Source organism: Lagenorhynchus albirostris, chromosome 14 (assembly GCF_949774975.1).
Source record: "Lagenorhynchus albirostris chromosome 14, mLagAlb1.1, whole genome shotgun sequence".
NCBI lineage: Eukaryota > Metazoa > Chordata > Mammalia > Artiodactyla > Delphinidae > Lagenorhynchus > Lagenorhynchus albirostris.
The window spans coordinates 40,297,129-40,310,020 of NC_083108.1; the positions used below are offsets into that span (position 1 = coordinate 40,297,129).

The window sequence follows — 12,892 nt, forward strand, 5'->3', positions numbered from 1 at the left end:
AGAATACTGACCAAAGGAAAAAAATACTCACAAACACACATTAAAAAACAACAACAACAAACAAAAAACTGTACTGAAAAGAGGAATCAGATTAGGTTTCCATGAAGCCAGGGGGAAAAATACAGCAGTACGAGAAAAATTATGGCAAGCAAGTAAAGCACTTTTTTTTTTTTTTGAAACATTCATGAACAGTACAAATACAACAAAGTTTTTCTACAGTCTAAATTATTCTGCAACTATCAAATAGGGTACAAAGCGAAATAGTATGTGCTATAAAAAAGCAGCTCCTTTAAATTATAGTAAAAACGCTTTTTGTTTGCTTTACAGTGACAAAGCATGAGGACTGAAGACAAGATTTTTATATTCAGTGACATTTTGGCTACATAGGCCCCTGACAGTCTGATGAGTTCCTTTCCTAGGACTCTTCACATTGTTCTCTAGAAACATGGACAGTGACTCTGGGCTTTGCGTGTTCAGCGGGCTCACTCTCTCCAGGCGGCTAGCGCGGTGCTGACTTCCACACCACTGAGAGGATGCAACCCTTAACGGCGCTTCAGCTCCTGTCACCTGGGACTGGACCAGACCCGGGAGGAACTGGGAAACCAAGGCCACAGTAACTTCCCCTTTTGAAATTGTGCGAGTGTTTGTAAAGGGCATGGGGCTGTAGCATCGTGTATTCTTACTCTTGGCTTCTTTATGAAGCACTGTACACACCAGCTGGTTTGTATCTGTTTATTTTGGATGAATAAGAATATCCAAGCTCTAGAAGTCAGCTAAACCTTCCATAGCTCATCCCAGAAACACATACCACCACAAAGTCTATAGCAACCAGGCTCAACCTCAAAGGTTTGTTTTCAAGTTTTTTCTTCAAACTAGACCTTAGCAGGAAAATAGTCCATATAACTACGGTGCTCAGGTCACCGACATTTCTGCTATTCTCACTTTGGGGAAGGAAAAATATTTTCATTCTGAAAATGAATTTGCATCAGAACGTTTGTATTAACATGCCCATTAACTACCTAAATGTCTTTATACAACCTCAGGCATATGCATACTGTATAGGAGGGGGATCAGGGAATAGCCGTTTTCTTCCTTCCCCTGTTCCAAAAGTGCTACTTAGGGAAATACATCCTTTGTGAAAATAATAATTAAAAATTACATGTTAGATGTGCAAGCTCTATTCCTGATAGGGATATCCCAGTGTCCAATCATCAGGATAATGCACACACTAAAACTTGCACATTACACCACAATAACCATGTAGTAAATAACATACTCCATTTGCACATAGGCAGATATCTGTGGATATCAGGAAACTAAGAACCTGCTCGCCTAATCCAAATATACTGGGGTTTGTATATATATTAAATGGCCACTTCTAACATATCTGACCCACTTTTTACTTCTGAATTTTTCTTTCCATTCTTCTAGCCCAAAGATATTAATTTTTCAGTAATATAAACCATATGCAAACACTAGGAATTTAAACCGGGGCAAAAAAGAGCAAGGGCAGAGAAATATTACGCTCTTTGGACCAGGGTGGTACAATCCACGTGTGATCAGCAATTGATTTTCCAAACTTATTATGAGAAAAATCAGAACATAGAGAAGGATACTTTTCTGTATTCCCAGTAAGTAATTTGCACGCAGTATCCCACAATGATGGAACTGATAATTTTGCCTCATATGCAGAGTGCAAAGGTTGTGAAGACCACAGTTTCAACTCGGTGTCAGTTACTGATGTGGTAGTGTTGAATCTGCTGGTCTAGACAGTATCTGACACTGGTAGAGCGGCAACTGAATTTGGCAGAAGGAGCTGGCATGCAAGTGTCTATATTATAGGGGTGCCCCTCTGTGAAACTAGAGCATGCCCTTCTGAACCAAGATGACATCAGAGCCAAGCAGACCACAGAGATACCGCTGACGAGGACACCACCCAAACCACCTGGTGCACAGTGAACTAGGGATCTGCTGGAACTAACACTGCCTTCCTTGGGAAGGGCTGGTTAAGTGCATTGCTAATATTCTCAGTCGTTAATTCTGTTAATTTTAACGTGAAACACAGAAGTGACAGCAACTGAAGCACCGAATCTCAGCCGCGGAGGTAGGCCTTCTTTGCTTTGCTTTCTTTCTAAGATAAAGTATCTTTCACTATCAGCAATGTGTTAGTAAAAATGACATCTCTATCACCTAATGATATTTGGCAACATCACAATAATAAATATGGAGGAAAAAAAATATACCATGGTTGATTACTATAAAAAAAAAATTACAAGTTTTTTTTTCCCCAGGAATGAAATTTCTGCTCATTCCAGTTAATTTTTAAGACATATTTTAAGGGAATGTCAAAAGTTAACATTGATTAGGATGATCCCTTGTGAAAATATCTGTCAAATTCTTACCCTGGATACAGAAGACTTTCCCCCCATATTTTTTAAAATTCTACAGCCACAATCAACCAGCGGGTTAATGGTACTCCACACTTTGTGCTCTGTAATCTGAAGTTAAATGGACATGGTCTTTGTTCTTTCATCTCCCCACAGTGTGCATGTGCTTTTGAACTTGCTTTAGGGAACAGAGCCTGCTGAACTCCAGCTGTTCTCTGGCATGAGGGTGGCCACAGTACATGGAATGGAGCTCAAATACTCAACGCCCAGACTCCTGGATAAACACTGACAATAGTTGTAAGATGCAGTATCCCTTTTTCAAAAGCAGTTCCACTCCCCCAAATATGAAGAATGCACTGAATTCACCTGAAGGGGGGGCGGGGGTGGGAAACAAAACATGCAACACCCAGAACAATTTTTTAAAATAAGGGCTAGTTTAGAGTCAAATATAATTACATAGATCGTGACTCATGAGGAAAAAACTGTTCAGAAAAATGTTGACACTTCAGCCTTCTATAGTCCCTCTCATCATCAATGACACTTTAAAAAAAGAGGTGGCCAACCTCTGCAAAGTGGGAAGCCAGAATACACTGGTGTCACCAATAAAGGGTTACGATTATTTCCCCCCAATTTTAATATCTAGTAATTGTATTAGAGTGAATAGAATGGACCGATATTTACATCGCCAACGCATTCAGGTGTGTTTGCATACACAGCATTTTACTTGTTTGCTTTGAATTTTAGGACATTTTTTTTCATACTTGCTCTTAGAAGCCACACATGACGCTCTGAAATCCTCTGGGCCTATGGCTCTCTGTTGTCCAACTGATCTTACAGTCTCGGGTGTCAAAGGGCTTGAACCAGATTGCTGGGCATGAGGCCCACACTGCAATTTCAGGTGGAAAAGACATTTCACTACAATATGTGTACCATGTCCAAGGCAGATCCAGAGAATCTGCCAGTCTCTGAAAAGAGTCAAAAGGGAGGAAAGAGAATAAGGACAGTGGAGTTCATTAATGGCATACCTCCTTTAATACCTTTTGTGATATGAGTAAATACAAGGAATCATACACTGAAATCAGATTCCCTTTTCCAAATATGATGTAACCACTATGGTAAAGGTAGGTCCAAAGGAGTCAACGGTTGGAACCCTCGCTGTAATGGTTAATCTACAGAAGAATGCATCACCACCTTAAATTGCTGTTACCGATCTCTCTCCACATCTCCATTTCTGGTTACCATTAAGTAGTTTAAAATGTCCTTTTCCTATCTACACCTGGATTAAAAAAAGAAAGAAACAAATTGGGAGTGACCTGTATACACACGAATAGAAACTTTCCAAAGCTGCAAATGGCAACTAAATATGTAAAAGACATGCTGTTGAGCCCCTCGGCTGGAATGCGATCTCTCCTTTCCCAGAAACGCAAGAAAATAATCATCTAGAGAAAAGATCATCTGTTCCAAAGTAAAATAAATTAGCACGCTATAAACGACTGAGCTGTTCAATTTGTTGTTGCTGACGCCGTTTGGCTTTTCCGTGGTGAAAAGGGATACTGCATCTTTCACTCAGCTCTTATCGCACAACCAGGCAAGCTACACAGAGTTTAGAAGGCCCTATGCAGTCGTCGTGGCAGAAGGCCCCACAGCCTTTGCACACAATCATGGCTTTCAGCCGGCAAGAGCATTTCAGTTCCAACTCATCCGCGTTGCTGCTGTCGGCAAAGTTCTGCACGGGCATCTGAGCGTTCTGACCAGGCAGACCCGTGGTGGGATTGGAGCCACTTCCCAAAATCCCAATGGACTTTTCAATTGCAGATGCTGCCCTTTTGAAGCTCGTGCTACCGAAGTGTATTGTTGGATAATTTCCACAGAGCTGCTGTTGTTGCTGCACCTGCATTTTCTGAGCAGCTAATTGGGTAAAAGGCTTCTGTGGCTCAGAAAGCAAATAGGAAGAGAAATCTGCATTTTTCAGCGCAAACACCTTCAACTGTTCTTTCATTTCATTCTGGTCATAGGAAACTTGTTTCATGCCCAGTTCACAGCTGCTGCCTAAACCTTCCTCAAAAGAAAGAGGTTCCGATTTTATATTGCTACATATGCCCGTGGACTGTGGCCAACTAAGTCTCTTAGTGGTTTCCATGGTAACTGGCGGTTGTTTTTGATCGGACGGGACTTCTGGATTAGGAAGAGGTGGAGGTAGTGGCGGCGGCGGCGGGGGAGGTGGGGGCAAAGCCAAGGGGGGAGGGGGCGGGGGATGCACTAGTGCTTTGTGCGGCACCCCGTGCGGGGTCCCCCCCATGTCATCACCTTCTTTAATGGGCATGTTGGGGGGCACCATATTGGCTAACCTTAGCTGGTGAGGTGCTGAGGAAAGGCTAACCTCTCCCAGTCCCTTTTGCTCAAGATGCCTATTGAAGGAAAACGTGTTACAGCCCACGGGGGCTTTGGCAGAGGCTGGTAACAGAGCCGCGGTAGGAATGGGGCCCCTGGCAGCCAGAGGCATTTGGTAAAACTGCTGTCTGTGGGAGGTCCCAGCGTCGGGGTGGAAGCCGGCGTTCTTGTCGACGTGAAACAGGTTCTGCTGGAAGCTACAGGAGGGGAGCAGCCGCTTCTGCTGTTTGACCTCAGGGCTGTGAGGCATCTCGCTCTGCACAGGGTGCTTGTTCAGCCACTCCTGCTTCAGCGGCTGGCTGAGTCCCAGCTGATTCATGCCAGAGCTGATGACACACGGCACCCCTTTCACATCTGGGTCCGCCAACAACTTCCCTGGCTCACATTTCACTTGAGTGTGCTCCCCCCCGGTCCTGGCGACTCTCTTCTTGGGGTGGTTCTCCCGCTTCCTCATTTGTAGTGGTGCGAGAGCTCCTGCCAGGTAGCCTTTCCCGTCTGCATTGGGGGAGCTAGGGGGCATTTCAACCACGTTCCTCTCGGGGGCTGTTTTACCCACTGAGGTAGTTTGAAGAGGCAGAGGAAGCCTGTTGATTTCGAGCTTGGCTCCCAGTCTGGGCTGGGGCAACACTTTTTCCAAAGGCAAGTTGCCCTGGAGCAACTGTGTGACGAGGGGATTGTTCGCCTCCACCGATGACAGACGGCAGCTGGAGCTCCCTGCACTGGGAACTCTTTTCAGGGTGTCTGTAGCCAGAGAGATGGCCTCTTCCATGGGACCAGAGGCGGGGGCCTGCACGGTCTGCGTCTGTTGCACACTCGGGGCTGCCCCTGCAGCTGGAGGATGCAGCTCAGGGCCAGGGAAGTCGTCGGCGTCCATCCTAAAGCCCCTGTCCACGTCGTGAGGTTCGGACTTCACTGGGAGAGGGACGCTTGTGATGAGATTCCTGGGGTGAAGTTCCGCCACATGCGAGGAGCTGGCGTGCTCGGTCTTGATGGCCTTCGGACAGCCCTGCTCCAGATATTCCTTCTGTTTATTGGAACCAGGGTGGCTGAGCAGAGGCTGTCCCGCACTCCTCACCCCGTCCTCGCCCCAGCAGATCCGGCTGCCCGGGTTATACTGATGGCTACAGGTTGTGTCGGCTTCACTTTTGAACGTGGTTATGCCATGCGCCTGCTCAGCAAAGCTGAGACTCAGAGGAGTCCCCGCGTTTAAGTTATCTGGAACCACGAGGGGTCCTTCACGGAGACCCGGGCAGGTGGCCTGCATCGTTTGACTGTCTTGTTTTGCCGCGGAAGCAGCAATGAAGCTGGGACCGTGATCTCCGCCTTCACTTGCAACCGGTTCAGGCCTGCTGATGACAGACACCTGCGGACACGCCACGGGCTGAACGGCTGCTTCCGTCCTCCCGGACCTGCTCTGGAGGTCCACGCCGGCTTCTGTGCTCTCAAGAGAGACAGTCAGAGATGACGTAGAGGTCAGCGTGGTGCTGTGGTCGACGATGACTTTACACGGAATCGAGCGGTTTATGGCTGCTGGTGCGAAGCCCCCCGGGGGTGGCTGAGGTCTCCCAGAAGTGTCTGCCCTGTTCCGAGTCCCTGAAGTTTTGTCCAAGCTTTCAGCACTTAACGTGGGAGGGCCGTCGTAAGAGTTTACAGTCAGCATGCTTGCAGTAAACGCTGCGACAGGTGGGCGTGCCACCAGGGCGTCAGTGACTGCGACGGGGTCCCTGCAGCCGAGGGCGGCTCTCACAGTGGTGCCCATGGACATGGTGGCCTGTTCTTCGCTCCCAGGCATGGCTATCTTCTCAGAAGGAAATCTGTTGTTCATTCCCGTTGGGGGAATCAAGACAGAGCTAGTGGAGAGATGGTTTGGCAAGTTGCTTCCAATGGAGGGAGTTGGCACAGAGGTGTACTGACTGGAGACTAGGCTGCCAGCGCTGCTGCTGGGTGCCAGTAACTGCGTGTCATCCCGGGGGCTCGCTGCGCTGGAGCCCTCCGTGGTGGCCGGAAGAGGGGTGCTCTCAATACATTTTGGTATAATGGCTATGCATGGAGTGTCCGTTCCCTGGATGGTTTTTAACATGCTTATGTTACAAGCAGAAATTGTAGTGTTTGCACTGTCAACAGACATTAGGACAGAGGATTTATCAACAGAACTCACAAAGGGATGTTCTTTAATTGCTCCCGACATAGCAGTGCTGCAGACAGACACGGGGATGGGATTTTTATTAAAAAGCATGGGCACGCTGCTATTTTCAGAAGAGGTAGATGAAACAATTTTCTCAGACAAGTGTGACACAGGTGTGTTTTCGTCAGAACTATGCACAGATAAGTCCGTGGCAATTTCTGGAAGTTTGGTCGGGTTGAGAGACTGCTGTAGTACAGTGGTGGGCTCCCGGAGGTGCGCAGCCTTGTTGCTGGGAGATCGGCAGTTTGGATTGACAATGATGACACCAGGCGAGCCTTCGATTTTTGTTTCAGGGGCAGAAGAGACTTCTAAGCTTGGAGGCCCTTCCTTTGAGCCGAGCGGAGGCAACCGGGGCTCTTTAGTGTTCTGGAAGAGGTGGGCTCGGGCTTGATGCTTTGCGAAGAGCTTCACCTTCGTCTGCTCTTTGATATGCGCCAGAGTTCTGGCTTTTCCGCCCTCTCCTGGGCTCCCCATGGCTCCCGAAACGATGCTCGCGGCCGCCGCCACGGCTGCCGCTGCTGCCGCCTCTCGCTGGGCCCTTGCTTGCTGGGCTCGGGCCTTGATGTCCGCCAGGGTCCTGGCTCCCGTGTTCCTCCCGCCACTGACCGATGTGCCAGATGACGCGCGAGCCTCTGGTTTGGAGACTGGTTGGCTCTTGATAATAAAGGGTGGCCCGATTTTGGAAAGCTGTATCTACAGGAAGGGGGAGAATCGAAAGATAAAGTGCGTGTACACGATCACAGACAAGGCGCATGTGTACGTGATCACAGAGGGACGTGGGGACACAGGCACGCGAGGGCGGGGAGTAGCCGCATCCTCTCCTAAGGGGGCAAGAACGGCACCTAATACCCTGAATGGGCCTTTGGGGTATAAAGCAGCAATAAACGCAGCACGAATGTGAAAATTTAAAATTTTAACCTCTGTTTTCAATCCATAAAATATTAACCGGTGACTTCATTTGGCATGGAAATGAAACAGCTTTTAAAGTCTCATATAAATGGAAACAAAACCCAGGCTTCTTAAAATGAGGTGAGCTAAAAAGAGTTAGAAATAGTCAGCTTTCAACTTATCTTCCTGGCTGGCAGGAAGATACGCAGGCCAGCCAGGAAGAATAGAGATATTCAAAACTCTATTTGAATTTATCTGCCTTAATTTATCTGTCTTAATTTGACACAAAGGAAAAAGGAAAAAAGCCCTAACCAAGGGTCAGAAGACTAGAATTCTCAGCCTGGCTTGACACAAAGGAATGCTGTGAACCCAGGCAAATCACTGTGTACTTCAGTTTCTCCAATAATCTCCCCGAGTCAGAGACTCTGTAGGTTTTATGTGGTCCCATACCACCTAGCATGCTGCCATATATATATATGTATATATATATAATAAGCATACAATATGACTTTGTAAACTGTAAACAGTAAGACTAGTTATTTCTGGTCTATTTCTTTCACAGAGGTGTTATAAAGATGGAATGAGACTACACTTGTGAAAGTGCTTTGCTTTCCAAAGGGATTTTATTATTACGTTTTCTTGAAAGCAAGGGCAACTGTAGTTTTCTGCCTCCAAAAGAGAGTACGGGTTGGGCAGCTTACTTGATATTGGAAATCTACAATCTGCTGAATTTAGTAAATGTCCCAACCCGCACTGTTCACCCACTCATCTAATTAAGAGACTCAGTCATCACCAAATTCGTGAGGCACAAGACCGAACAACAAACATCCCAAAGCAATGCCTATGATGCTTTAGTCACTAAGGATATTCCCAGAGTCACAGATTTGTAGAGCTGGCAGGGATCTAGTTAAAGCCCTTCGCTTACAGTTGAAAAAACTGAGCCCCTGGAGATGGGCTGCCTTGGGTTCATATAACTAGGGAGTGACAGAGCCTTTGGGCTCCCCATTCTGTGCTGTTGACACGTACTGTATTCCCTTATATTTTTTCCTCTAGAAAAAATTTTCCTAGAAAACTTACACCTCTCTTCTTAACATATGTGCATTTACATATATTGACATTATAAATACCTGACACATACTACAAGATCGTGTCAATTTGGAATTATGCTTTAGCACTTTGGTAGATGGTTTATCTTCCTGAGCTATCTCGTTTCTCATTTTCAAATTTCTGATGGCTCTCTTCTAATCCAAAGGTTCCAATGATAGATGAATTTAGAAAAGGAATTCAGTTTTACCTTTTAAATATTTCCCTTAGTTTAAAAAATTAAAAACATTAAGCCTAACAAACATTAAATATATTTATTGTATCTCTCTATCCATCTATCTTTACATAAAGTGTATATCACTTTGAAAATAAGCTTTTGACAAAAATATTAGACTGAAATGTTTAAAATTATTTCCTATGGAAAGCATGCTTATATTTTTCTTTTCATTGCTTCAGAAATTAAAATGCATAGCAGGGTTTTAATGGGAGCTTAATATTCATCTTTTATATCTCTAGAATCTTATTTAACAGGGACTGCTTTATTAAATAGAATAATTACAATCACACCCCTAAAAGTCAGCCTTAGGGAGATCATGAGTCACATATTAAAAGTAGATGTCAGAGCAGAGCAAAATAAAGAGAAAGATTAAGAAAAATAAATCTTGAGTATGTCTGTAATTCTTTGAGTTAACCTTAATTTTTAGTTTAGTTAGGCAGAGTCAATTTATATACAAGAGTTGTTTTCTGAGAGTTAAAATCTACCTGGGATCAAAATAAAATATATATATAGGAATGTTTGTCTACAGGCTTTATTACTGTGTGAAGTTAAATACTTTATTATTTTGGAAATAAAATAGTAGGATTTGTATATCTATGTATCTATAGCATTTTCCTCAGGGTTTGTGAAGTGATTTCATTGATTTATTCAAGAAATATTTAATGAGGCTCTTTCAGAAGCTAGCGCCTCTCTGTTAGGCAGAGGGGGTGTTCAACATTTGTTGGAAAATGAATGAGGAGATAACACGTACCTTCATTTCTTGAGGGCAAGCCTCTGACTTTTGACTACTGCTTTCTCTAGTCCTACGGAACTTTTATAGGATGCTGAATTATCTTTCAAATTTTTCCAAGTTTATATAGGTCTCTGTCCTACACTGTGGAGTCCCCCAGAGACCCTGTATCTTGGTGGCCTGTGGGCTCCTCCAGGGCCTGTTTTCCCTCCGCCCTTCTTTTTCCTTAAATGCCAAGGTCTAAATATGTACATCTATCTAAACTTATTGTATGAGCTCAACGCAGTCTGAAAAAGGATCATTTAATATTAGACTGGTGCTGGGAGTATTAGATTATAAACTGCTACATTTATTTTTGAAAAATTAAGTATCTAAATAGAAAAAGCCTATCTATGGAATTTCCTTTTTTTAAAAAAAAAAAATACCATACCTTGAGAGGTGGAACCCTTGGTTCCTCTCTTGGAGGCTGTTCTTTCTCAGATGGACTGCTGGATGAGATGCTCCGGCTTGACTGGTCATCTTCTATCCTAGCCCTCTTCCCCTTACAGATCCCAAAGCTGTGATGCTCTGCGGTTTTCCTCTTCGATATCTCAGATTCTCTACTTTCATTTCTTACCCCATCTGGGGACTTGGAGGGCTCTGACAACTTGGAAGTATGAGAGGTCTCCAACCGATTCTGTGAGCTCCCTGGCTTATGCATTTTATTTCTAGAGCCTTCTGAAAATGAAGCCTTATCCACCGATGAGATGTATTGCTTGTCCTGTAATTTAGCTGATGGGAGCTCATTTCCCTTACTCTCTGTCTCTTCAGAAAAGACAGGTAATTCCAATGGTGAAGACATCGCTTTCTTTTCTGTTCTTTGCAGGACATTATGATTTTTAACTTTTATCATTTCTGTAGAAGGAAGTTCTGGAATCGAAGCGGGATAAGGCTTCTCAGTTTCAACATGTGATTTACAAGGCTGCTGATTCAGGGTCTTATTGTGCAATTCTTCTGATGAATATGCTTCAGGAGCAATGGAAGAAGAACCCATTTTGATAGGCTCAGGAGTATTTGATAGAGGCTTCTGCTGAGAGGTAAGGCTCTCTCCCAGGGGCTTGGCAGGGGCAGAACCTTCATCTTTCTGGGGGGAGAGTGGTTCTTCAGATATGGAAGTTGACTTTCTTTGTTGATGCACCATTCTTTCATTCATGGAAGAACTGGAAATTGGAGATGTTTCTGAAGGAAGTGGCAAACTGGATATAAAAGTGGTCTCAGATGTGAGAAGCATGGAAGACACTGAAGAATTTTCTGATGTCAAAGGTAAATCAGACATGGGCGAGGTTTCTGATGTTAAAGGTAAATTTGACACTGGGGATGCTTCAGATGTTAACGGTAAATTGGACATCAAAGACGCTTCTGATATTTCAGGTGAAGTGGATATTGGAGAGATTTCTGACATCAAAGATGCATGAAGATTTTCATCAGTGGCATTTCGCTGATTATATTTGTCCACATTTTCAGTGCTGGACACCTCAGAACAAAACGTTGTCTCGAGGGAGGCTGGGGTACATGATTCTTCTGAAGTGGATTGGGTTTCCCCTCCTGGGGATGTCAGGCTGGTACAGGCTCCCTCTGGGCTCTCAGAAGAGAAGGATGTTTCAGAGATGCAAGCATTTTCAGAAAGCTGTTCATCAGGATCACTCTGCAGCTCCATATCTACAGCGACTCCTTCACTTGGAAATTGGCCTTCTAAAGACGATGACCCTGTTTTAATTTTTGGAGTGTTGGTCTCTAGTGCAGTTTCTGGCTCCTTATGTTCTGTGTCATTGACATGAGTCCCAGATGAAGTGGAAGGAACGAGAGAGTCACAGACTTCTAGCTGATCAATGACAACTGACATCTCTTCCTGGGGAGATTCTGATTTCTCTTCCACTTTAACTTCAACATGAGGCAAAGTTTCTAAAACATCATTCATTATAACACAGGATTCCAAGTTATCTTCAGGAGGTGCTATTTGGGGCTCCTCATGAGAGTTGGCTGGACTTTCTGACTCCTCAGAAAAGTCAGGTATTGTCTTGTGATTCTCATCCTGGCACTCACAGATGCTAGTCTCTACCTCTTCCTCAATTTCTTCCTGAATCACAGATTCTTCGGGGATCAGGATGTCCTCTGATTCTGACTCTGTCATTACATCTTTACCTACGTCTACCATGGGACAAAGTGTAGCACAGAAATCAGGCTCCGGAGAAGTTGGACTTTTCATGCTTTTTGGCTGTTGTTCTTTCAAGGGAGTCTGTGCAGATAGACCAGGAAGGCCAGAGGTCCCACATGAAGAACTACTTTCAGCTCCATCATTGTTTGGTCCAGATGTGAGTTTTATAGAGTCCTCTCTTGACATGCCCAACCTGAACAGAAATTAGAAATATTAAATTATTGTTCAACCACAAAACATGAAAGGTACAACTTGGATTTCTCACCAAATATAGTATTCATAGAAGTAAATGCATAAAATTAATTTTATAATCACTAAGTAACATGTTTAGCTTATATAAACCATAAACCATAGTTTATGATGGATTAGTTTTTCTACTGCTTTTATAATCATAACTAAAATAAACTCTACTCTGTTTAAAAAGTATTGATTTTTATTCTGTAAGTAAGGGAGATTGCATACTAAAAAGATTTAAAAAAATATGGGCTGAAGAGCAAAACAATGTATAAGACCTAAATTTTTTAAAGTCAGAAAGTAGAAGTATGTCCTTATAATAGAAAATTACATAGTCCTTAAAGGATGCAACATCACCAAATAATTAAGATCAATGGAAGATGGGTATGTTGTAAAATCTTGAAATGGAAATGACTTCCAAAGATTAAGTTCTATTAACCCAATGTAAAAGGTGTCCATCACCATATTTTAGTACAATATCTAACCTAAGACAAGATGGAAATTTCACTAAATAAACATATTTGGGGTCATCAAAGTTGATTCTACTAGATTACATTCATGT

At 43.9% G+C, this 12,892-nt stretch overlaps 1 protein-coding gene across 1 annotated transcript in view; it reads right to left on the minus strand.

Annotated features, from left to right (window-relative positions):
• Nucleotides 1-3,375: 3,375 nt before the first annotated feature.
• The window catches only part of ASXL3 (ASXL transcriptional regulator 3), a 180,349-nt gene continuing 170,832 nt past the window's right edge, over nucleotides 3,376-12,892 (minus strand). Inside the window, exons 11-12 of the mRNA XM_060121228.1 lie at nucleotides 10,333-12,289; nucleotides 3,376-7,656 (exon numbers count right to left, since the gene is read on the minus strand). Coding sequence (XP_059977211.1) covers nucleotides 3,961-7,656; nucleotides 10,333-12,289 — 5,653 coding nt within the window. The 3' untranslated portion in view covers nucleotides 3,376-3,960. The remainder of the gene's footprint in view (nucleotides 7,657-10,332; nucleotides 12,290-12,892) is intronic.